Source organism: Dermacentor variabilis, chromosome 4 (assembly GCF_050947875.1).
Source record: "Dermacentor variabilis isolate Ectoservices chromosome 4, ASM5094787v1, whole genome shotgun sequence".
NCBI classification, from domain to species: domain Eukaryota; kingdom Metazoa; phylum Arthropoda; class Arachnida; order Ixodida; family Ixodidae; genus Dermacentor; species Dermacentor variabilis.
In genome coordinates, this window is record NC_134571.1 from 35795742 (window position 1) to 35822285 (window position 26544).

Here is a 26544-nt window from a genome sequence, read left to right on the forward strand (position 1 = left end):
CGCTTCAGTTCGCCTTCGCGATTTCTCGTGGCAGATCTTCCCAACAAATGAAATAAAGAAAAATGAAGAGAACGCGCTCTTGCTTGACGGTGCCCAGTTCCTTCTACACGATAAGGAAGACAGATTTGCTTGTCCCAAGGTTTCCTTTTGACAGAATTATTAACGACTGCCAGATCTGAGATTTCGTGACCCACGTATAGGTGGCTACGGTGACATGACTAACATATTGACTTCCCTGCCTTAGAACAAAGGGGAGATTAATCGAACTGCCTGCTATGCTTTCGTGACATTTGAGCTCTTCAACAGCATTTCCTGCGCCCTTTAGTCCCACCTCGACCTATAGCTAAATAAATGGGCGAACCTATTGCTTGTGCTACAAGAACTTCAGTCCGGTAGCTTTGTAGCAGCGGAGCGACGCGTTCCATCGGAATGTTTCTGACGGTTGCTTTCCGTATTCTAGTTACAGTCTTCTGACTGCAAGCACCACGGAAAAACGAAGACTGCCAGAAAAAACATGATTATAAAACAGCGCCAGGGATGCAGAGAGCCATAAGAAACAACAGGACACTGGGCTGACTCTAAACTGCAGTTTATTTACGAAACGCTGAATATAAACCTTTCAGAAACGCCACCTGGCGGGCAGATAGCATAAACGGCATATAAGCAAAGTCAGGAAAAGAAAGAAAGGCATGAGTAGGAGCAATATAAACAGTGATTCATGCGGTTACATGTACTACAGGATTAGGAGGCGCGAGAGTGTAATAGATATTCGACTTCTTCACGTGTTAGACATATCGATGGTTGGCTTATAAAATCAATTTGAAGTTGACAAATATGGAGAGCCTCTATGATTTCTGGATTAAGCTCAGTATGGCTGCAGGCAAGAATCGTGGCTTAAGTGTTGTGTGGCAAACAATCGCACTTTTTGCAATGGTCTGCTGAGTAGGAATAAGGTGAACTGGTCAGGGCGTGCTTGTATTCTTTTGATCTCAAATTGACGCTTCTGCCGCTCTGACCAACGTACACCTTTCCAAAAGATAATGGCAGCTGGCAAATACCACCGGCTTTTCATGGTACAAATGAATGTGCCTAACAACACAACCACTCACACCGCCACCTTACTGTGTTAGATTAAGTTTAGCAAGATTTCGTAGTCTCGATACATCGTAACCGGTGAGGAAAACAATGTCAATGTTGTACCTCTTAGCAATATTCTTCAGGTTCTCTTCAAGTCGTATAGCAACTTCTGTAGGTAAGGCATGACAATCGGCTTCTTTTCATGACGGCGCCCTGCTCTTTCTCCCATCTGCTTGACCTATTTTACGAGCGGGTTATAAGCCAGCCGATAAAGCAGTTGGGGTATCCCGCCGCATGCAACATGGAAAACTGATCCTGAAAGCACGCACCAACTAACGCAGCATCGCACAATTCGGTAGTGATAATATTTGATCACTTATGCTCCATAAATGCTGCGTAGGCCGTTTTCGACCATTGTTATGACTGTTCTTGGAGTATTTCACGGTTCACTCTTCTTAGTTATTCCAGCTGGCGCACTCTAATGGAAGCTGCACAAGCAAAATCATCTTGTTCGATGCTTCATACGAGACGTTATCGCACCAAATCGCTCACAGAAGATTCTCGAAGCCACAGCATCACTCGCTCGGCATGTGAGTTCACATTCACAACGCAAGCAGCTCGCAAGCTGGAGCACTTCATCGACCAAATCGAGACAGCGTCACTCTTATCCACCTTTAGTCTCGGATATGAGCTTTTCTTCTTTTTTATTTATTGAAGATAGAGTGTAAACGTGTTAATTCAACCGTTACAAAAGCACCTGGTCAGCATAACTGGCTCACCCGAACGGCAAGGATGGGCGTTAACCTTAAACTCAAAGTTAGCGCCCGTCCTTGTCGTCCTTCCTTGACCGCATCACTTAAGCGTTATGGTTCCAACAACTGTATCAGACCAACTAGTACAAAAGTCTGTAATACTACTAAAATAGGTCCACAAACCACGAAAAGAAGCATCGAGAGAGAAACAGGTTACCAGAGCACAAAAACGACCGAAAACAAAAAGTTGAAGTAGAAACGCCTCTCGAAGTTGCCTAAGTATCTCGTATTGCCTAAGTTGCCTAAGCTGCTTATCTCCACGGAGCTCGGCGTCATTATCAATGTTGTGGAACTTAATCCGACCAGCATAAACCCTTATCAACCCCTCATCGGTTGTTATCAACCTTATCGAACACTCGCTCATCATGTTCGATAGCGAACATGATAAGGTAGGTTTAACTAAAGTAGAGTTTATTAAGACACTCGAACCCACAACCGTTAATATAAATTAAGGTGAAGATAATTTGTCACACTTAATTAAGATATAGTTAATTAAGTCACTTGAACCCTCGACCTTTGGTGGGAGTAGAACCCAGGACCTTTGGTGCTAATTAAGGTGAATTAATGTTAATTAAGCGAAGCTTTTGCAAAACCACCATTACACATCTGCTGATGGGGATATGCAATGCTTTATTAATGATTCGGATGGTTGGTGTGAACTTGTTCTTTATTGAAACGTGGGCTGTTCTGCGTGTTATATGGGAGATTTCGATGGATGTATGCACTGTTCGCTTCACTTTGCTTAGTGATTGTAGCCCCCGTTTTACGTGGGCATGAGCGATTGCATTTCTTGCTTGCCTGGCGGGGTATGAGCCATTCATTGTTTTACGTGACGGACCAATTTCTCGTCTGGTAGGCATAGAGATGCCTAAAAATTTAAAACGCACATAAATTGCGGTTTTTACAAAGAAATGATCAGGTCGCTATCCCCCAAGATATCCCACATTATTTTAGCGTACGGACTGCTTTGTAAGCAAGGACCCAGAACTTCAAACTCACCATCTGTTATTCCTTGCAAGCTCGTAAGGACCCTGCACATTTACACACATGAGTCGGGGAAGACGACGAAGTGTCTTCTTGACAGAACGCTTGTTTCTGTGCTCTCTGCATTTTTGGTGAACTCTTTGCCTTTCGGGGTGCCTCACCTCCCCGTCTTGCGACCATGGACGCGGAGCATGCCACAGGCCCGCCTGGCCAGAAGTCATCACGGCTGTCAACCGCAAGGAAGCGAGTTGGCTCCCCCAGCGACACCGAGGACACCGAGCTGTACTCTATGTCGGAAGACGACTCCTCCGACGACGGCTTCATACCCGTCCGGAGTAAGAGGGCGAAGAGAAAGATCGCCAACACAGCGCCGTCACCTCCTGCGAGCACTACGACTATGAAGTCAAGGCCTGCGCGCTGGCCACACGTCATCATCTTTATGCCGGAAGAACCGTCAAGCAACCTACGGTTGCTGAACAGGCAAGCCCTATCCATTTTTCTGGAACGTGCGGTGCCGGATCAAATTAAAGACATCAGAATAAACCTACGCAAGAATATACTCGCCATAGACGTGTACAACGCGAGTGCGCTTGGAACACTTCAAGAAATCACGGAGCTTGGCGGAATCAAAATGCGCCCCTTCATCCCGATCGACGACACATCGATAGCTGGTGTAATTTATGACATTGACATTGCCATTCCCAATGAAGATTTACCTAGCCTCATCAAGCCGGCAAACGAGGGCACGATCATTACGCAAGTGCGCCGTCTTGGGAACACGCGCTGCGTAAAAGTAATCTTCAAGGAGGATTGCATACCCTCCCACGTTAAAGTCGGACATTTTCGACATCCAGTTCGACCATTCATCCAGAAGCCGCTTCAATGCCATCAGTGCTTCAGGCTAGGACACGTCAAGGGCGTGTGTCCCAACTCGCTTCTGTGTCCCCGTTGCGCTGAACCTCATGCAGAAGTGACCTGCGGTGCCACAGTTCTGAAGTGCGCCAACTGTAGCGGCCCTCACGCAGCCTCGTCGAAAGACTGCCCCCGCATCAAGAGGGAGCGCGCGGTTCTGAAGCAAATGGCCAGAGACAATTCGGCCCACAGGGAGGCAGCCGAAGTAGTCCGGCGTCGGCGTCTACGTCGGCACCGTCGTACGTCTTCAAAGAAGGCGCTTGAGCGAAACGATAGTACCCGCTCCGCTACGGAACCATCTAGTCGCGACGCGAAAGGGCCCACCACTTCCACGAGGGCATCAGATAAGACTCTTTCTTTAGAGGAATGGCCTACGCTACCGAGCCGCTCCCTGGCTAAGGAACCTCAGAAGGTCACGGCGCCACCGGAGCCTTCTCCGGCCATTGATGATTCACCTAAAACAGATCAAGTCATCTCGGTGCTACGTTCCCTCATGGAGGCCATCCGAACGATTTTAGTTGAGGTGGGGACACCGTCTGCTCGAAGCGCACTTAAAGTGCTGGACGCCTTAAGCCCAGTGCTTGAATCCCTCAACTAGAAAGATGGCTACCCATACCCCATCCTTCCGAAAAGAAGTCAAGGCAGCGTCTGTCATGCAGTGGAACGCCAGAGGGCTAAAATCACGAATTTCAGATTTCCGTCAGTATGTGTACACCAATGTGTTTCCACTCATCGTCATTTGTGAGCCCAACTTGTCGAAACCAATCAGACTGTCAGGGTACGAATGTTTCATGTCATCAACAAATAGTGCATGCAGCAAAATCATCATTTTTGTTCGTCGGGAACTCACCTATGTTTTGCAACCGATTGCACCACACGACGACAATCAGTATATATGCGTCACAGTTAAAAAGAACAAACTCTTGTTTACTCTCATAGGCGTGTATATATCGCCTTCCAACAATTTCGACACTAAAAGATTAGCGGATATCTTGAGTGTTTGCCCCGCCCCATGGGTCATCATAGGAGATTTCAATGCACACCATCCAGCATGGGGAAGTACAAAGACAAATGCAAGAGGACGAAGTTTATCAAGCATCGCCTACAACTTTGGCCTTACTCTCTTGAACGATGGTAGCCCCACCTTTCTTCGAGGCGTGACATACGGCAGCTGCCTCGACCTTGCTTTTGTCTCCAACTCTCTCGCCAGATATGTGAAGTGGTTCCCAGATATTGAGACACATGGGAGTGATCACATTCCCACCTATCTGACCATCAAGGGCTTGTCGTCTAGATCTGGCCCACGAAATACCATTCGGACGATTCAATGGGCCAACTTCAAATCTGATATGGAAGATGCCTGCAGCGAGGGCCTACCCTCTGGGTTAGAACAAACAATAAAACATACGATGCGGAACGCCACTCGCATACTGACGATCTCTCACACGCGAAACGACTTCGACATAGAATTAGAGCGTCTTCGCGCACTTCGTCGCCGGGCGGAACGTCGATATCGGCGTACTAAATCAATCCATGACCTTAGGACAGCCAGGAGGATACAAAAGAAGATTCAGCGTTGAATGGATAGATTAGCGTCTGAACGTTGGGCAACGTTTTGCCAGACGCTCGACCCCCGCAAGCCGCTGTCTCACATTCGGAAAACGGTGCAAGGTCTGCGTTGCCTTCCGGAACAGCGTTTTCCATTCAAGGCACTCGCGCTTTTCCAAGGGCGGCAAGACATCGATGTCGCAGAAGACTTTTGTGCGCGAATGGCAGACCAAGCGACACGTCCAGATCCTCCAGCCCGAGATGATGTCCCCCATTCCCGGGATTGCCGCATGGACCTTCCCTTTACAATGGAGGAGCTCGAGGCGGCACTAGCTCTCTGCAGGCGCTCATCATCTCCGGGTCCAGATGGTATACCATACCGAGCCTTGTGCTATCTCGGAGAATCCGCACGGATAGCACTATTGAGTCTCTACAACACCTCATGGCAGGAGGGAAGTGTTCCTGACGAATGGAAAGTGAGTCGCCTGGTGCCAATCTTGAAGCAGGGCAAATCCCCGCTAGAGCTCACCTCTTACCGCCCGATAGCGTTGGCCAGCTGTGTAGGAAAGATAATGGAACGGATGATCCTTGGCCGCCTGGAATGGTACCTTGAACACTACAAGATTTATCCGAGTTCCATGGCTGGCTTCCGACGTGACCGCTCTTCCATCGACAATGTAGTTGATCTCGTTTCATATGTCCAGCACGAAAGGTCCCGTAAACGCTTATCTGCAGCTTTATTCCTAGATGTGAAAGGGGCATACGATAACGTATTACATGAGGCTATTCTCGACGCTCTTGTGACGGTTGGCTTAGGTGGTCGAGTATTTTTATGGATTGCAAGTTACCTATCTGCAAGATCATTCTATGTATTAACTGACGATGGGCCAACTACGCGACGCTATACCAGCAAGGGCGTTCCTCAAGGCGGTACTCTCAGCCCGACGCTATTCAACATCGCTCTTATTGGGCTTGCTGGACACTTGCCAACTACCACGAAAATTTCAGTATACGCAGACGACATCTGTCTCTGGACTTCGGCAGTCACACGTCCTCAGATACGTGCACGGCTTCAGAGAGCGGCTACTTTGACAGCGAGCTACTTGTGTGAACAAGGTCTCAGCATATCGCCAGAAAAATGCGCCCTAGTGGCGTTTACTCGCAAACCAATGACGCCTTATGTCATCTCAATCAATGGGCGGACCATTTCCTATGTCAGAACCTACAGATTTCTTGGCGTAATTATCGACCGAGACCTCTGTTGTAGCCCGCACGTAGCTTACATGAAACGACGCCTAACAGCAACCTCCCAGTTGTTTAAATACCTGACAGGAAAGACATGGGGGATGTCAGTAGACGCAATGCTGAGACTCTACAGAGCTCTCTTTCTCGGTTTTTTAAGATACAGTCTACCTGTACTGAATAACACCTGCAAGACAAATATTCGTGTTCTGCAAGCAGCGCAAGCTCAAGCACTCAGAGTTTGTCTTGGTTTGCCGAGATGCACGTCAACTGAGGCAACTATTGCGATTGCTCGGGACCATCCAATGCAGAGTCACATCACGGTGGAAACCCTGAGAACGCATATCAGACATTTGGCACGGGCCCCCTATCACCACCTTGCAACACTACCTTCACACAGGCACCAAGCATCATTCTCAAAAACTATTGTCAAGTACAACGACAAACTTCCCTCGGGCTTCACCGCTGCATCTAAACCATCGATGCCCCCTTGGTGCCTTGTCAGCCCCACAATCCATCTCAACGTGCCAGGAATCGGGAAAAAGTCTGAGCTGTCGTCGCCTGTGCTGAAACAACTGTCTCTGCTTCTTCTGCACGAGCGGTACGCAGACCGTGCACATATTTATACTGACGGTTCCACAAGCATCCAGTGTTCGTCCGGTGCTGTAGTCGTCCCAGAAAGAGGTATTACTATCAGCTTTAGGACTGACCACCCAACGACATCTACATCTGCGGAACTAGCTGCTCTTCGAGCTGCACTTTGTTTTGTCAATCGGGAACCACCTCGACAATGGTCAATTTTCAGCGACTCAAAGGCAGCCCTACAATCTGTACTATCAGCTCTGCGTCGCGGGCCATTCGAACAGCTCGTCTTCGATATTAGATGCCTACTCCATACATCACATGAGAAAGGACATCACGTGACGTTTCAGTGGTTGCCAAGTCATTGCGACGTCATCGGAAATGAAGACGCCGATAAAGCCGCTCGGACAGCTCTTGAAGACACACAGGAAGAGGCCATACCACTTTCACGGTCCGACGCAGCCAGCAGACTTCAAGTGCTTGCACGGGAGATCACGCTCTCTCTATGGTGCACACCAAGCAGCCAGACCAACCGCAGCAATCATCAACACGACCTGCCCTCCTTGATGCATCTATGTATGCCAACCGGACTCCGCCGAAGGGAGGCCACCCTGCTTTATCGCTTATGGCTAGGGGTGGCCTTCACGAAATCTTACTCGTTTCGCATTGGAATGGCCGACAACGCTCTCTGCAATGCCTGTCTTTGCGAGGAGACGCTGGAACACATTCTGTGCGACTGTCCTGAATATAATGTTCAGAGACAGTCCATGGCGTTCGTTCTAGCGCACCTTGACAATAGACCATTGTCAGTTGCAACCATTTTCACATATCGCCGACTGAAGTCATCGCAGCTGAAGGCGACGAAGGGACCACTTCGGTTTATGAAGGATACGGGCTTGGACAAGCGGCTGTGACAGTGATGTCACGTACCGCACAAGAGTGACAGACTGTAACCAACTATGTGTGTGCCGTGTTATGTGCCCTCTATCTCTTCTCCCCATCTTTCATCCCCCATCCCGCTCCCATGTGTAGGGTAGCAAACCGGTTAGGCAAAACTGGTTAACCTCCCTGCCTTCCTTCTCCACTTTTTCCTTCCTTCCTTCCTTCCTTACACACATGAGTCAACGCTCTCCGACAACATACTGTCTACAGAAACGCTGCCGCCTCCTCATCAACCGTTACACCTCGGTGCGTCACCACCAGTTCCGCATTCTTGCACGCTTGCGTCGCCGCTTTCTCATACTCTAGTAATTTTCCGGTTAATGCGATTTGTGTCAATGATTTGTATCTTTAGACGACAGAGGCACGTTTTCTCCGCCGCTCTCGAGCAGCTGGAAAATCGCAAAAGGTGGTTCGTAATGGTGTCGCATTAATGTGTTCCCGCCAGGTGCTTCTGTACTCTCAAGTGGGCGACCTCATACAGCTACAGTGTCTTCATAAGTAGCCTGCAAACGAGGTGGTAGTAGACAGCAGGCAATGCTCCAACCATCGATACAATATGCAGGTACTCGGCGCATACCTGTCCTAAAACGTTCGCAAGAAACGCTAGAGATTGACCAAATTAGGCTAGATATGTTGCGCTTTGAAATAAGAGCACTGTCTGTCCATAGGAGCAGCAAATAAGAGCATTAATTATACCGTTCCCATAATGTGAATTTCGCCCGTGATTGTGTGTTTTAGCGTAATGCGGCGGATGCCACTTGCACGAGGCGTGTTTGAGGTAGCTTAATTTTGTTATGCGCTGCAATATGGCCCGCCACGCTATTTGTGTGCCTACTTGTGTAGTTCCCGCCCCTGTCTTGCCCTTCATCGATGACCCCTTACCATGCGAGTGAAGCCTTAACAGTAGTCGAAAGGCAGATGCGTTCACAGGCAGTAAGATCTTCACCATAATGCCTTACAAAAACAGGTCCACCAATGACGACGGCCACCCTCAATGATGCACTTTATCCCCGTTTATACAGCTTCTAACCGCCAGTGCGCTTCTCTTTATTTTTTTACTTGGGTTGCCACGTGGCATCTATCTGTGGCTTACCATCTTGACTTTAGTCCAGGTCCAGATATCCCCGCACCATCGCTTGGTACTGGGAGCCGTCAACCAAGTGAGCTAGCCAGAATCTATGCTACGTATACCAGTTACTAGCCGGAGAAAGAATTCATAGACTACAAATACTGGAATATTCATTGACGAAAGTCAACCCGACTACCGTCCGGTTTGCTACCCTACGCAAAGAGAAAGTGCTTAATTAATTGAAAGAACAAAAAAAAGAAAGAAGGGAAATCACACTGAGGTTATGTTCATCCGGAAGTGCACATAGAGAGTGCAGTCGATCACTGACGTCTGTCGACTGCGGAAACTTCGTCAGCGCTCGTATTGATTTGTGAACTTGGGGACGCATGGGGTCGAGATTCATAAATCTGCAAGCTCCTAGGTAGAATTTGGAATGGGGAAATTGACATTGATATGAATATGGCACTAAACTACGCATTCAAGTGAAAGTCACCTTTTTCTAGTGCACCATGTTTCTTGCAAGTTGGGCTTGGGTCACTCTTACGGGCAAACCGAGCTTTTGCATATATTTAAATATAGGTGCGGACAACTTACGGCATGTTCTTTTTTTTTCTAATTTTCTTTTGCGATCCCAACTTATTGATGTTTGCGTTGTTTTTCTACTCTTTTGCCCTTTTGAGCACAAATATAAAACACTTGGTAGTTTTACTTACTGTGCGCGGGTTATGTGCTTTCCTCTTGCCTGCGTACGCGCGTGGTTAATACATATATTGTTTTCTTTATCCCAGTTTTCTTATTTAATTTTTTTACTTAAATTTCATGGTGTACTGTCATATCCTTCCAATTTTTCTTATGTGTGTGTTTTCTACCAGTGAAGATTTTGTACTAGACCACGGCCGCCATAGCAGAGATTCGATCCCGCACCCTCGAGCTTAGCAGCGCGACGCCAACGCCACTACGAAACTACGGCAGCGGGTGTTTCTTACTTCAAGCGCACGGAAAATAGTTATCATCGTAACATGAGGCATAGTGCTTCCGCTATGCGCTAAATTCATACCCTTCCTCTGCAAAAAAGGAAAAAAAAAGAAAAGCAGAACAGAATACACACAGATAGACGTCCGAATGGTATAAATAAGCGCTTACATCTCCGTTCTCTCCTTTGTGATTCTGTTTGCTTTTGCGCAACTCTCATTTTCAAGACAATGTCGTACGCACTATTATAGCAATAGCGGTTTTAACTACAAATTCTCACTCGAATAACTTGTGTACGTTGGCGACTTCACTGGTGGGACTGAAGCCCTTTTTAACGAAGTTCTTTGTTCTTTTCGATATGATACAAAGCCTGATAGTAAAAGTTTTTAATCTGGCTGTACGACAACTCATGCAAAGGGAGTTAAATACGACAGAAGACATCGCTCCTACACGGAATTGTTGTCAGTGCTACATTCTTTAGAATATGTTGGCACCGTTGTTTACACGCGCCTTTATAGAGGACTACTTTGGACCCATAATGATGATGACGGTGGTGCTGATTGTAAACACCGTTGAGGGATGTGCCACCATACTGTAACATAATATTCAAGTTCTTTATGCAACGGTCATGTCGATATATAGTTTTCTATTAGCAATACTTCTTGTTCGTAAGGCCATATTGATTCCATGGAATGTGCGGCTTCATATAGCCAGTTGTTTTTCAATTATGATGGGAGCAATTCGGGTAAAGCCGTCGAATGGAGTACTCACTCTGTCCTTGAGTTTTTTTCTTCCTATTCCACCTTCCCTTGCCCCCACTTTAATGTAGCGAATCAGACTCCCAGCTGATTCACCGCCTTTCATCTTCATACTTTCTCTCTCAATCATTGCAGCTGCCACCTTTATCTGAAATTTTGCAATGCGACTATTGACCTATACATTTTCGGTTCAGAATACATAAGTAACAAGCGAAATTCAGTTAATGTCAACGCTTAAACGATGATGCATATGGGAATCATATGCGTTTCACTAATCATAGTCGTATCGCAAGACCGAGAACAACACCGCGTGGTTGTTATGTAGCAGAATTGATAATGGTCGAAAGTTACCTTGCCGGAGGTATACAATGTATGTTGGAACGTCTTCGTGTATGTGACGGTTAAACTGATGGCTATTCTTGCTCTATTTTATTATTCAGTATGTGTTTGATTTGTTAGTTCGAGCATTATTTGTAGTGTTCGAGCTTTAAAACAAAACTAATATGGTCCGTTTTCTTTGTGATCACAAGAAGCGCCAGCATTTCAAGGCAGTAAAAAAAAAATAAAAAAGAATAAACAGGTCCTCAAATATCTTACTGCATATTCATTTGTTTCAACAGAACGCAACTTGAACGTTCATAGTCTACAAATACATGCCAGTTCAATGACCTGGAAATGTATTTTCCTTACATATGTAACTGCAGAACCGGAACTTTTCAGGGGTGTGGGCGCTTTCGAAGTAACCTTGCCCAGCAACACTCTACACTTCGCAGCTTATTTCTTTTATCCTTTTCTCTCTCTCACCTATCGCATCCCTTTGCCCCTCCCCCAGTACGGAGTAGCCAACCGAAGACAAACTCTGGTTAACCTCCCTGTCTTTCGTTTGCTTTTTTCTCTCTCTCTCTCTCTCTCTCTCTCTCTCTCTCTCTCTCTCTCTCTCTCTCTCTCTCTCTCTCTCTCTCTCTCTCTACTGTTGCTACGTGGCGTTGCGTTGCGGAGATTGTTCCTGTCGGCGGGCTACGTTGAGGCTATGGAGCAAGGTTACCTTTTATAACATCATGCCACGTATGTTATAATATTCTCTGATGCGATAAAAGCAAGCGAAAGAAGGGTACCATACTGACAAATATGCCCGTAGGGCTTCGTTCTGTAGTGCTAAATCTGGCCGCGTAATGAAGGCTATCTTAGTTTCACGCCTTCTTCGCCTCCTATACCCTAGTTTCTATTTATCTTCTTAATTACCTTCGTCGTACCCTTGATCTTTAATTATTTTCCTTCTATTCCTTACTTGGTTTTTCTTTCGTTACAGCGTTCACTCTTGCTATGTTTATGTGTTTCTACTACTCGCGTCTTTTTTATTTGTCTTGTCTCGAGCGTTTCGCACGATTCTGCACAAACTCAGTTCTATTTTCTCTTCCTCATCACTCATTCGTCCACTTCAGCTTGTTGTCAGGAGCAATAACACCTTTGTCCTTGGCGCATTATAGTCTGCACGGCTGCTGCGCCATAAAAATCCCAAATCATCATCATCATCACCTTTGTGCCATATAGGGTTGTTCACATGGCACCGCGAAAATGGCGGTGCCCACAGATTAATGAGCGAGCTGTACCGCATGTTCTTGTTGTACTATATACTTCGCCTTACTGCAGGCTGGCAAGGCAACATGCAACGTCATGGTCTTCAGTGTTTTTTATGCTACCTTTTTATCCCGGCGGCCGATATCTTAGGTGCTCTCAAGGCACACGGAAGATTAAGCTTTACAGGGAAGTCACAGTGCCACAATCACAACCTCCACAAAAAATCATCATCAACAACGACACTAACGTCTTATTACTCTGAACCACAGAGTTTAATAAAATATTACTTAAGTGAAGTCTGGCGCTACAATCTTTCAGTGACCATGGCAACTATGGGCAGTACACGAATTTGTCTAATCTCCGTGGATTTGGCTTAAGAGGTTATTGTGGCGTTACTTTTTTAGTTTTCTTTCTGTCGTTTTTTCTAAACACAGCAAAACAAAACGGCTCTGCACACATGTACTATCATCGCGAATTACTGCAATCATAGTACAATACTTTATTGGCAATTATCACTTTGAAATTATCAATTTGCATGTGGCTAAAGCCGTTTGAAGCCGGAAGGCCGAAGTCCAGGCAAATCCATGCACTATACATCATTCCCATGCCGGCTGAAGCGTCCTACTTTTCACTTTACCTTCCCCTCCCCTCTCTCCCCAGCGTAGGGTAGCAAACCGGATCTTCCCCTCTGGTTAACCTCCCTGCCTTTCCCCTTTCCTCTCTCTCTCTCTCTCTCTCTCTCTCTCTCTCTCTCTCTCTAGCCTCCGGTAGACGCCAGCGCCAAAACAGCCTCTAATGTTTTTGTTGGCAGCTTATGCTCTGTACCGTGCCCTCCGAAATCGCACGAGATCAAAGGGGTGTGGTTGCGATCTCCGAGGCCCCGTCCAATACAATGCGTGCACTGCTTAAGGCTCGTCCTTTCTTCTTCCTGCTCTCCCGCAGGACTGGCCCTAGCATTGGCTGCGAGACCAGTGGGTGCGATCTCCGAGCCCCGGGCGCCGCACTTCCTGCACGAGCCGCCATCGCGCGTCGAGTTCCTGAACGGCACGGGCGCCGTGGTGCCGTGCGTCGTGCACGGCTCGCCCGCGCCCCGGGTCACGTGGTCCACGCGCGCGGGTCAGCCACTGCACGAGGTGCCGGGTCTGCGCCACATGCGCGCCGACGGCTCCCTCGTGCTGCCCCCGTTCCGAGCCGAGGACTTCAAGGAGGACGTGCACAGCGCCATCTACCGCTGCCTCGGCACGAACTCGTTGGGCACCATTGGCAGCCATGACGTGCGTGTCCGCGCCGGTGAGCTATGTCCCAATGCTTTTCTACCTTGCTCTTCAAAAAAAAAAAATAATAAAATAAAGAAGAAAGCACAATGTCACTCCTTAGTGGTACTTGTCAGATGCCTTCTTTCCAGTCGCTCATCTTGCACACGTGCGTCTCTGACGTACCCGAACGCGTCTGGTCATATGAGGCCGACGTCTGCTCGGTGTCTTTGTTTGTTTGGTTTGTATTGTTTTTACCCGCATATATATATATATATATATATATATATATATATATATATATATATATATATATATATATATATATATATATATATCGTGTCGTGTCAGCCGTTCGTTATGGAAAGATTCATGGACGGACAGTTTGCCGAGGTAAGTAGCCCTACAATGCTTACGCCTTAAAACCGACCATTGGTTAGGATACACTGGCATCATATATTTTGTCACCGTCACGTACATCCGCTTTCGTAAGTGATTGACTACACGTAGTCCGTTCTCATGCGCGTCTTTATGTGCGTGAACGTTGCACCTTCTTCCGTTCACTTTTTTTGTGTGTGTGTGTGTGTTCCTTGAATAACCCACAGGATGGAAAAACCTTTGGTACGATACCGCAGCGTCTATACAACTTCGTCTACTTCACGGAAATAGTCACCATGCGTCGCAGGTTGTAAAAAAAAGTAAACAGCAAGTACCAATTTATTTATTTATTTATTTATTTATTTATTTATTTATTTAATTGAACTAAGGGGCTGTCCAGGCATTATATACAAATGGGGAGGGGTAAATAAGAACAGTCAAGTGTAAATGCAATATGTACAACATGAATGATATACGAAGACATCAGATGCAATCGAAATGATCTAAACGTTAAATAGTGAAAGAGGTGAGAGCCAAAGAGAGAGAAAAACGGGTTTTATAAACTATCTTATGGCGTTAAAAATGCACAAAACTCGAAACGCAATGCTGGCGACCAGTCCACATCAGAACATCAGTTTAACAATACAATGTAATGAACTAGATAAACAGCCTACACAAGATACATGCCAAATCTACGTGCCAAATAGCAAGGCAAACATTCTATACTGTACTACGCACATGAAAACACTGTTAAAAATATTCAGGCGTATGTGGGTTACGAAATGCTTATAACACTCACTCTAAGAAGATTAGCAGTGCTGCATGAAATGATGATTCCGTAAGCGCGACAATGCTTGAAGGTAAAAAAGTTCCATTCGAATGTAAATAATACTCGAGGCGAATTTAGATACGCGTTAGTCCGGGCAAACATAGGTTTTAATTTATGAACATGGTCGGTGCGGGTCCAAATGTGAGGCCCAGAACAAAATGGGCTCGACCGAGCGGAATGTTACTGTGATAAGGAACATGAAAGAACGGCAACCAGGTTAATTTCCTGTCCGTGCCAATTGAATGGATATTGCGGGATTTCTTTAAGGCACACAGGCTTTCATAGCGGGAGTATGAAGGTAGGATTAACTGCGCAGCTTTATTTGGGACTTGTTCGCGGAGATGCGAGATATTAGTGTGATTGGGGTGCCAAGTTATGAAGGCATATACTAAATACAGAGTGATAAGAGCATTGTATGCAAGAAATCTGGTATCTGCTTCCCTAAGGTGTAAGCGCCATTTGACATGACCAAGTGTTTTTACGTGCTTTTGTGGTAATGTGTTCAATGTGGGTATTCCAGCTTCAATTGAAAGTAAACATAACACCCAGGTAGTTAATTGAAGATGCTGGGCCGGTAGTAATAACTCGTATGTCATACTGGTCACAGGTAAGTCGAGTATTAGAAGAGCATATTATTTGTTTTGCTACGATAATTTCCATGCGCCGTGCGTCGCTCCATTCAGTTAATTATGTTAGATCTGACTGCAGCACAGTGACGTTGGCAAAGCAACTTATTTCTGCATGTGACACGCAGTCATCTGCGAAGACACGTATTTGTCAAGGAGCATTAGTTGTGATGTTGCTGACATGAATTAAAAATAGCAGTGTACCGAAGAAGGACCCTCGAGGAACTCCTGAAGTGATATGAATATGGTTCGAAAAGCAGTTGTCTAAATTAATTCGAAGCAAGAAGTGCTTTTTTTCTGATGGCCAGCAGTTGGCCATGGGCCAAGTATCTTTTTTAGAGTGAATAGTCTATTGTCGAAAAGCAACAAATTTGCTTTCAATACCCTTCGTTCTGGATTGTATTCAGTGCACTTTAGGAAGAGATGATACACATCTTCGTCTGGATAGGCACAAGAACGCTGCGGACTAGAGACACGTTTTATCCTGTACAATAAGTGCCGCGTAATTGCAGTACCAAGGCGCAGGCGGTGCACCAATGTTTCGAATTCTCTGTTTTCTCTCAGATTTCACGGAATTGATAGGTTTACACATGGGTCTATAATGTATAGCTCTGAGTTCTTACATTGCTGATCAAACCAGGTAGTTTTTCTGAGACGACAGGATATCTGTCTCAGGAGCAGACGGACTTCACTACGCAATAAGGGAAGATTGATTGTCTCTGCGTTATTGTGCGCCTGATGTAGTATTACCGGCAATATCGCAGGGCCCGGGTATCCACTGAAATGCATTTACGTGACTCATTGCGCTTGCTTTTGTATGTTTCTTGAGGGTCTCATACAATAGCAAAGTGTTCAAAGAATTTTTTTTTTTATTTCTTCATAGTAATGTGAGAAGGGCTTGCGAATCTCTCAAAATAACCATTTTTTGCGCACTATTTACTGATATTATGAAACGCAAAGCGCACAAGGGGGGGGGGGGGGCGGCGATCGGTCTTTTTACTATTACAAGTTCATAACGGACTCATAAAACAAAAAAATACTTATTCGGCACCTGTTCTCCATGTTTTATCACAAACTTCTGCGGGACGTCTTCAATGTTTATTGGCGAGGGGGCTGCGAGTGTGTCTTGGGGTGCCGCAGGCTACCTCGAGTTCTGGATAAATTGCTGAAGCTCGTCAGCCACCATTTCCAGTCATACGAACGGTTGAAACCTGCCGACATATTTATCGCATCTTAACCCAACACGAGAAGCATCCATTAAACCTCGCGCTTAGCGAACGAACAAAAGCGAAATTGGTGATTTTGTTCAAGAACATAAAGCATTATTACCAATATTTGAATTATGCAAAGTGGATGTTCGTTGCCCTGCTTAGATGTTAACAAGTCCTAAAATTGAATTATCGGTCGACGGGATTGCATCTGACACAGACGTGTTCATGGTATTCACAGAGCAACTGGCACTCTTCCAAATTTACTCACTGTATCCCCAGTACATCTACATGCGTACAGATGGTTCGCGTCATAAAAATTCCTCGGCTTCAGCATTCGTCATTCCACATTTATCGCTAGAGCAAACATTTAAATTATCCCGAGAGACATCTTCCGCCATAGCAGAACCGTTTGCAATCCTGTGTGCTTTGCATTTCACAACATCAGAATTTGCCTTCATTAACGACATCTATTGGGTAATTTGAGTGCTCCCCTACTATCAATATACATTTTGGGAACTGAGATATAACTTTTTGTACAGCATCATAAAAAAATAAACAAATTCCAACCTCTTATCTTGTGGATGATATCATGCACTAGCGACACATTGCGCATGCCCCATGCGTGCAATCACCCAGACTATTTCAAGGGGAGAGTGTACTAGAGACGCTTGATAGTAATTTTTCATGGCTATAATAACTCCACCTATTCGAAAACGTATCCATACAAAAGATTAAAAATATGTGTCTAGTGTAAGTTGGCCGTTTGTGATAACACCGGAAAGCCACGATTCCGTACCTATTACTGCATCTGTGGTGAAAGAATATATGAGGGCTTTCATAGTCTTCGATTTTATGATAAATGCTGCGGAAACTTGCCAAGGGCAGTGAGAGAGCGTTTGTGGACGTAATTGCATGCTTTTCTGTCAGTCTTCGTCAATTACTGGAAGGTTGGCTCCATGCAACAAACATTTCTAGTGTCCTTGTCATACAGATAAACAGCGCTTTTGAAGTGCAGAGAGTTAAAACGAAAAGATGAACGTTCGTTTTCTCCACGCTTGCTCTTAGCGGATTCGCACACTTTCATGCGAGCCAAGTGTAGCTTAGGCAGAAAAGTATTCCTCTATCTGCGCTTTAGAGGGGACTCGAGGTCTTTTTCCGGTTGTGGGCATTTCAAAGCACTACTTTTTTAATTGTTATTTAATGTTGAGGAATTTAATGATACTCGGCCACTGAAAGGCCACCACGGCGCTGACCAACACGACAGGCGCGTTCAGTGTTACCAACGTTGATATTCGTGTGAGTGGAAAAAAATTTCTTCACGGTGCCTTCGGATTCAACATATCCTTCATCGCCCTCTTCGATCCCATTCTGTTACTTATGTCCACCCCAACTCACAACGTCAACGAGTTCTTCATTTTATTTTAATATGTTCATCTTGACTTCCTGAGTAGGGCTTCTTGATTTCCGGTACACTATTAGTTATTTTTTATAATAGCGGTGACCCGGGTATTTAAGCATGCAATTTGCTGGCTCAATTGGTTTAGGTCGGATCATATTTCTTCGCGAAACTCTTTCAGAAAGACCGGGCCGTTCTCGATCCTGGGCCCAGGGTCACTTTCCGCGTATCCAGCCCTCATTGCACGTACCTGAAGAAGAAACTGTTGTCATTTGCCCAGAAGCTGAGATCCATGTGCGGGAAAACATGGGGCACAGCTGTACGCTCCATGCTTCAGTTGCACAGAGCTCTGTTCCTAAGCTATTTACACTACAGCCTTCCAGTGCTGTTCAGTACGTGCAAGTTAAGTATTCGCTCATTGGAGAGCTTACAGGGCCAAGCATTGCGCACGTGTTTAGGACTTCCTCGCTGTGCATCAACAGCTGCAGCAATCATGCTCACCAAAGATCATTTCATCCAAACGTACGTTGCTGTGGATTTTCTCAGGACGTATATCCGTCATCTTTCCCGCATCCCTGATAATGAATTGGCTGGCTGGATAGATGGATGTTATGAGCGTCCCCTTTGGAACGGGGCGGTGGGTTGCGCCACCAAGCTCTTGCTATTATACTGCCGTTATATGGCGTTCTTGCCATCGCAGAGACCTCGTGCGACGTTTTCTGAAGTTATAATCACCCATACAGATTGTCTTCCATTAGGATACATACCAGCAGCAAGGCGTTCATTGTCCTTGTGGTGTCTCCAACAGCCTCAGGTGCGCTTAAGTATTCCAGGTGTAAAGAAGAAGACCAGACATACAACAATAGCTCTGAAACAAATGACGCTGCTATTAATCAAGGATACATATGTGGCCTGAATACACATCTATACTGATGGTTTGGTCTCACCTACCAGCTCTTCAGGTGCCGTTGTCATTCCGGCTACGAAAACCCCAATGAAATTCAAACTGTCCCACATGACAACATCAACGGCGGCAGAGCTTGCTGCCTTGCATGCTGTTGACAAATATCTCCTCCAAGAGACACCTCAAAAATTCGGTAATCTTTTGCGACTCTAAGGCAGCACTTCAGAGTCTGCATTTTGACCTATATCATAGAAATCATGAGCAGCTGACATATGAAATGAAAGAAGATCATCATCAAGCTATCGCTAAAGGGCATGAAATTATATTCCAGTGGTTACCTGGACATACCGGCATTGCTGGTAATGACCTCGCCTACGAAGCCGCCCGGTCTGCCCATCTGGAGGTCCGTCCAGTTCCAATCCCCTTATGCAGAACCGATGCAGAAACAAAGCTTCATATCGCGGCTAAAGCTATGACACACGCATACTGGTATTCTCCCAATTTCCTGAAGTGCTTTCTTCATAGGCTGGATCCATCCTTAAAGCTACAAGTGCCATCAAAAGTGTCCCTCTTTGAGGCGACAGTATTGTGCTGCCTCTGGCTCGGGGTGGCATTTACGAAGGCCTACTCGTTCCGCATCGGAATGGGAGAGACGCCCATGTGCGACTCTTGTGGAACCACAGAAACGATTGAACACATCCTAGGTCTCTGTCCCCAATACGACGTCAAGCGTGAAGCTCTCCGGACAGCACTGAACCAGCTGGACTCTAGACCATTTTCGCTAATGAAGAACCTTGGACCATGGCCGTACGCGTCGAAGGCATAAAAAGCCACGAAAGCGTTGTTGAAATACCTCAAGTCTACAGGTCTTGGCAACCGTGTGTAGACTCGGTGCGAACCTTCAACTGTGCGTGAAATTGTGCTCTCTCTCTCTCTCTCTCGTTCTCTTCATACCCTAACCCCATACCCCATCGCCGGGTAGCAAACCGCACGTGCGTCTGATTAAGCTCCCCGCCTTTTCTGTCTTCTCTCTCTCTCTCTGTGTATCCAGCTCGAAGCAAGAGCAGAGCAAGACGCATGCCGAGCAAAGTTTATGAAGTTCTAGGGCAAAGTACGCGAATAGAGTGCGAACTCTACTGTGACTGGGCTGGCGGCATGCAAATAACAAGCCGATGCGCCCGCAGTATGTGCGCAGATCAACATCCATTTGTACAACAAAAATAAGTTTTCAGAAACATATACGGGGGATAAATGGCGCCAGAAATTGCTCAAGGCTAATTGAACAACGAAAAAAGTGCATAAACATGGCAGGAAAACGCACCACCTATGGTGAGAAAGCACAATTAGCACATGCTGCTTGTCACAGCATATCCATCTTGTACAAAGCTCTCTTGTGTATTTTCGCTCTTGTAACCCCGCTCCCTAAATGCCCTAAATGCCCTCCCTAAATGCCCTACACAAGGGACATATTTAACGTAATGGCATAGAAGCGGACTTGTTTCAAAAAGCGAACTTGTTTCAATACCAGTTTTCTTTAGGATTACGTAAATATTACGATTAGTTATTAGATATTAAAATTATTATTATATTAATTAATCAATAAGAGACATACAACTATATTACTTTTGAACTTCCCAAATGCTTAACATAGTTAATCGAAAGACCGAGAGTTCAAAACGGCTTGGAGGTTTGTTGCTTCAGGCGTGCTGTGGGCATTGAAGCGCCAAATTAGAGAGCATAGGGAAAGAAACGAAAGAATCAAATCGTTTATACGTATATAGACAGATACTTGCACGTACACACCAGACAAAAGAAAAATGAAAGCATCACTGTGCATAGTGAGCAGTCTTTCTTTTGAACTGATCATGACACGTCGTCCATTTTCACATGAATGCTGGAGCGTTCACGGTGCGTACACCTCTTTTTCATTCATTCCACAAGATGCCTAAGCCAATGTCTCAGACAACTCGAAGAGCTTAGACATGAAAACCGCGGGAAACGTTCTTCGTGTGCCACGTATCTGGTGGCCCAGCTGCGTGCTTCGCGCTTAATGATCGAGAACATTCCTCTATTGCCTATTAACTGCGCAGCTATGGTTACGAAGCGTCACTTACAGAGGCTACCATTATTTCAAAATTCATCTGCTGTTTCCCTTTTCCTGCGTGCTTATACTATTCTGGTTCTGTCGCAAGAATAATGACGTCCTCGCCCGCATGAAAGCCTTGGGAGCTTCTACATGCCTTTCACTTCCGGCTGCGCTGGGACGTACGTTCAACGGCCAGAAATCGTTAGTGCGACCACTTGGGAGTGCACGGAAAAGAAGAAAAAAGAAACGCAACATAAATTTGCTTGCCCATTCTTTCCGCTTAACGCCGCTTTTGGATCTCGCAGGCGTATATGATAGGAGCGCGGGCTCACGTTTAGCAACACAACAACAACAGACGCGGTAGGCAGAACTCCATAGCGCGGCCAATCAGAGAACCATTAGCGCTGTCCGGTAGCACATTTACTTTTCTCTATCCTTTCTTTCGTTCCCTCTCGTCTTTGATTCCTCTCGAGAAGACAGACAACTCGCTAACGAGTAGGAAGACGGAGGCGAACGCAAATAAGAGAACCGAGCACCGAGAATCGACGAAAGCGACTGCGACACTATTCGAGACTCACGGTGATCGGCCGCATTGTTCCGAGATGTGTGACCAATACCTCGTAACGAGGGCGAGGAAGCCGAATGCGCCCGGCGCGCTAACGAGCTCATAGCGCCAACCGCAGCGAGTGCCCCGTCCTCACTCCTTAGCCTGCGGTCGTTGCGAGCGCTGGCTGCAGCTATACGACTGGCGCTGGCTGGAGAGGACGTAATCTGCGCACCGCCGGTACTCATCGATCCCGGTGTACCGCGCTGTTCGTTCGAACACGCAGCGGAGAGCCGGCACCAGCCTCGGCTGTGGCTCTCGACGAAGGCGGGCAAAACTTTTGCCTCAGCCCGCTCGGCGGAGGCGGATCGAACATGCAAATTATCGAAAGGTGCCCGCGAGCATTACGTTACACCACGCGCCGTATAACACAACACGGCCGGCTTCCGCTACACACATTCTATCTCTCTCAGCCCACGCGGCGAATCCAACCGCACGCACACTCTCTGCGTATCCGTTCGCGTCCTGCACTCAGCGTGAGCTCTCGGAAGCTTCAGACGGACGGAGAACAGAGCTTCGGCCACGGAAGAGTGGGCGGCGGAAGTGCAGGAAGGGAAAAAAAATAAAGACCCGGTTTTGGGGAAAGGAGATGTTTCCCGGTTCCCGAAATCGGCCACAATCCGGGACTCTGGAGCGTGCCGTGCCTTCTGGGCGGCTTTTCCCCGAGACGTGCTTTTTTGGAACTCCAGCCGAGCGTGAAATGCCTCGTTGCTGGCTTCGATGGCGGCAGCCGCGGCGACCGAGCAGAATCCGGATTAGACGGCCGACCCCTTCAGCCACGGGCAAGCCGAGTGTCTGAATGCCTGCTCGCGAAGCGCGCACTAGCTCGCCGAGCTTCCCCGGAACTTTTGGTCGGGCGCGCACTGAACGCGAACTGTGTACGTCCTGCGGTGACGCCGAGTCGAGTAAACAGCTCACCGGCAGAATGTCGATGGATTTCCCCCCGTCCGTGGCCCTTTTTTTTCTTTTCTTTTCTTTTTTTGGCTGCAGCCGAAGACGCTTGCTGTTGCCGATTCTTGTGTGGGTACGCTTCTCGCGCATTTGCATTACCCCTATCCGTTTGTGTTGGTAATGTACGGTGCCGAGGAAGGTATATATATATATATATATGTTCCTTCCTTGTGCTGTGCACTTATGTAAATCGTTGGCGGAGTGTTCTTTGCGGTCGTGGTCGTATTTTGAGCCACAGTATGGCATGTGGCTGGGACAAGCAAGTGTAGTGGTAAGGTCGGCCGTGTGATGACGGCGCAACGTCGACGAATACATCTATTTACCAAGAAGAAAAAGATACAAACAAAAAAATGAATCATCGGATTTTATCTCTGGCGAGACGCTGCCTTCTGTGCGTCCGTGCGTCAGAGGTACATGTTTATTTTCTTTCGTAATAGCAGTGCCCCTAAAAGCATAGCTGATATGCAGAGTCTGGACTAACGTTGCCATCCTATTATTGCCAGTTCATTCATGTATGCTCAACGGTACTGTACAGTAACGGAATCCTTTACGAAACTAAATAGCGGTAGATGACGGGAGAAAAGAAACCGCGTTTAGGAATGTAGTACTAGCATACATATGTTACAATAACATGGCAAGGAAGACAGTGCTGTGTGCAAATTGTATAGCGTATAGCAGACGAGCGAGCAAACTAAAATGATGTCGCCTAGATATCAACAGCGCTGGCTCAGCACGCGAAAGTAACGCTCTCATCGTCACGCATCTCCGATCGACCACCGCCGCAGCTGTATTCGATTGCGACAATTGCCTGCAGGGGTGCCTTAAGGTACGTTCTCACTTGCGGTAATAAGCGCGCGCAAGGCGGCGCGCTTAAAAACGCACGCCGCGTTCTGAAGGCCACACCACTGCACGTTTGCGATCGCGGTGAGCGGCAGGCAGGCGAGAGTTCTCGCCCTCTCTCGAGATGCCTCGGGAGCCCGCGAGAATTCCGGCACGTTTCAGTCGTTGTTCCTCCCTGGCTGCTGGGCTCGCCGGCTAGAGCATTGACCTCACCGCCCACGTGACGACTTCGGCGCTTGTGATTGGCTCGCTCTGGTTTGCGGAAACGCGGCGCCGCGAAAAGAAAAATGGATTCTGATAGATCTAGATACTGTCAAGAAAGGGCGGACCCACAACATATGGTTTGGGCTTGTCCTCGGACACCCACACAGTATATAATAAACAAGACCAGAGAGCAACGGGAGACCGCGTTGCTCAGCTGTGCACCGGAAGACCAACTCAAGGCAATCCAGCTGGCGGAAGATGCCGCCAGGCCCCATGGGCTCGAGGCCGTGATCTAGGTAGAGAGGCCTAGGTCTCAAACCTGCTGTGCACACATAAAGTTTATTCCTTCTCCTCGGGACCTATCCTCGCACGGCAGAGAATTCCTGACGCGAAGGCGGCGCGCGTTTTTAAGCACGCCGCCTTGCGCGTGCGCTTATTTCCGCAAGTGCGGACACACCTTTACAGAACTGGCGGCACGAACTCAAGAAGAAATTATCCAGAAATAATTTACTGGATTTAACAAGCGAAGGCAAGATATCGGCTTTAAAACAGGCCGTATAGTGGAGGCGCGGCAGATTGACGTTATAAATGCAATACAATGATACACAAGCGTTCGTTCTTTCATTTCACCAACATCGAAATGCGACCGCCGCCGCCAATAGTCGAACCCGCGACCTCGTGCTCAGCAGCAGAACGCCACGGCCACTGGGCCACCGTCGCTGGTAACTTTACAGGAGTAAACCTTCTTGCAGAAGGCGCAAGCACGCGTAAGATCAGACAGCTCCTGATCACTGCAGGCATCTGTGCAGGATGTCTTTCATTCCCTTTGCGATGAAAAGGGCCGATGTTAGTGCAGAGCGATAAACGTCGTGGGCTTCAATCAAGAACATAGCGATGCTCTGGACCAATTCTGCATAGAATTTTAGCAGCTGAATGGCGGACAAAAATTGTGCTTGCGTGCGAGTATGTGGCAGCGCCAACAACGCGGAGAGAGACGTTCGGTGCATAACGAGCGAAAATCTGGAGCCGATGCATGGCATCTTATTCTCACTCGCATTACTGCGCTTCATATCGCGAATATCTTCTTTTCCTTCTGTCATATTTTCTTACAACAAGGATCTTTTCGATAGGTTGGTGAGCTAGCCCTCAATAAAACTGTTAGTTGATGGATAACACTCTGTCCTCTCCTGTCTCGTTTGGTTTTTTTTTTTTTCGCTTTGGATCTGTTGAACCACTGCAGTGAAGAATTCATCGCCAAGCAACCCTCTAGAAAGCATTATTGAGGTTCCTCTGTGCCGCATGTAAATTCGTAACTGGTTGATTGATGGAGTTTTGCGCACCAATATGACACCTGTGCCATGACCGAAGATGTAGTGGTTCTTAATTGCTTGTCATTAATGGCCTCTGTGCTGCTCAAATGTGGACCAATACCTCAACGAGCGATTGCTTTTTCGCGCTTAGTAGACCGGCGGTTCCGGTCAGCGGCGAAACATCATAAGCACTCAGTCGCCATGTCGGGTACACGCGTTTTTGAAACAGGGATCGCTGCATTAGAGAGGGAGAGAGAAATAATGATACATTTTTGTCTTTGTTCGCGTTCGGTGCAGAGAGATAACGTGGAACATTCGTACTGAAATTTGGCAATATTAGGAAACAAGCACTATACACTCGATTAATGGTAACTTTGAGCCTTAACACAAGGAATCATATGAGGCTTCTTCGAATCCATTCAATCCCCCTGCCCTCTTGTTTCGTTGCGCGTTTTGATCATCAGCATAAAGCTAACACATAGCATTACATTACCGTCCCGCATTCTAACTCATTTATGCCTGAAACTTCCAGCGTATGAAATAAAATGCACTCTTCATTGACAACCAGTGACAACATCCTTTACAAAGGACTTTATGCATTGCTTTTCTTGCATATCTTAAGAATAGCGTAAAACGAATGCCATATTACCTTGCCTTATTACACGTTTCTGACTTGTTCTTCTTTATGTGCTTTAGCGACATGTTTGCCTCTCCTTTTACGTCTACGCCTTTTTATGAACTATCTCTCTCAATATTGTTCCCCCGCATGTCTCTATGATGTGCTGATCATCTTAATGTCACTTCCAGGCATAAATGTATCGATAAATAAAAACTAGGGTAGCCATGCTCATAAGATGTGGCGTTGATCTTTTGCGTTTGTCAATACCAGAAAAGCGCCAAGTCGTCGCGTGGTGCGCGCTCTTTGCTGATGCTCTTTCACCACGTCGGAATAATACATTGACCTTCTAGCTAACGGTTCCTTGAGCACGTAGGAAACAGGCTGCAGCCTCACATTGTGAAATGAAGCTAAAGCGTGACGCCGCAAACCGCAAGCAAAGTCTCCAGAGTTTGCGCTTGGATTACTCGCTGGTCAGGTGCTCAAGCACCGCGCAATCGCTTAAGCGCCTTTTGTTTTGGTTTGTATTTATGTCTTGTTTGTTTATTTTTAGCGCACTTGTTCTGGGGATCGCGTCACTCTTCATATCGGTCACCGTACATATTCAGAACGCTCATAAGAAAGGAAGTTTAGAAGAAGCAGATGCTGGGGGGGGTGTACTGTGTAACGAGCGGTGGACCGAAAACTGATGGTTGCCATGCGACACATGAAGGCAGTGGTTTAGTTAGAGATAGCGACATAAATAGCCGATATCCTAGTTGAGATTAAAAAGAGCAAATGCAGTTGGGCAAACAATGTAATGACGCTGAGGTGATGAGCGGTGCTCTGCTAAGGTAGCGGAGTTCGTGTTAAATGGCAGT

At 46.7% G+C, this 26544-nt stretch overlaps 1 protein-coding gene across 1 annotated transcript in view; it reads left to right on the top strand.

Moving 5' to 3' along the window:
* Nucleotides 1-16264, top strand: part of LOC142578183 (cell adhesion molecule Dscam1-like) — an 83148-nt gene extending 66884 nt beyond the window's left edge. Inside the window, exons 2-3 of the mRNA XM_075687584.1 lie at nucleotides 13419-13766; nucleotides 16203-16264. Of these exons, the coding sequence (XP_075543699.1) occupies nucleotides 13419-13766; nucleotides 16203-16264 (410 nt within the window). The remainder of the gene's footprint in view (nucleotides 1-13418; nucleotides 13767-16202) is intronic.
* Nucleotides 16265-26544: the final 10280 nt, after the last annotated feature.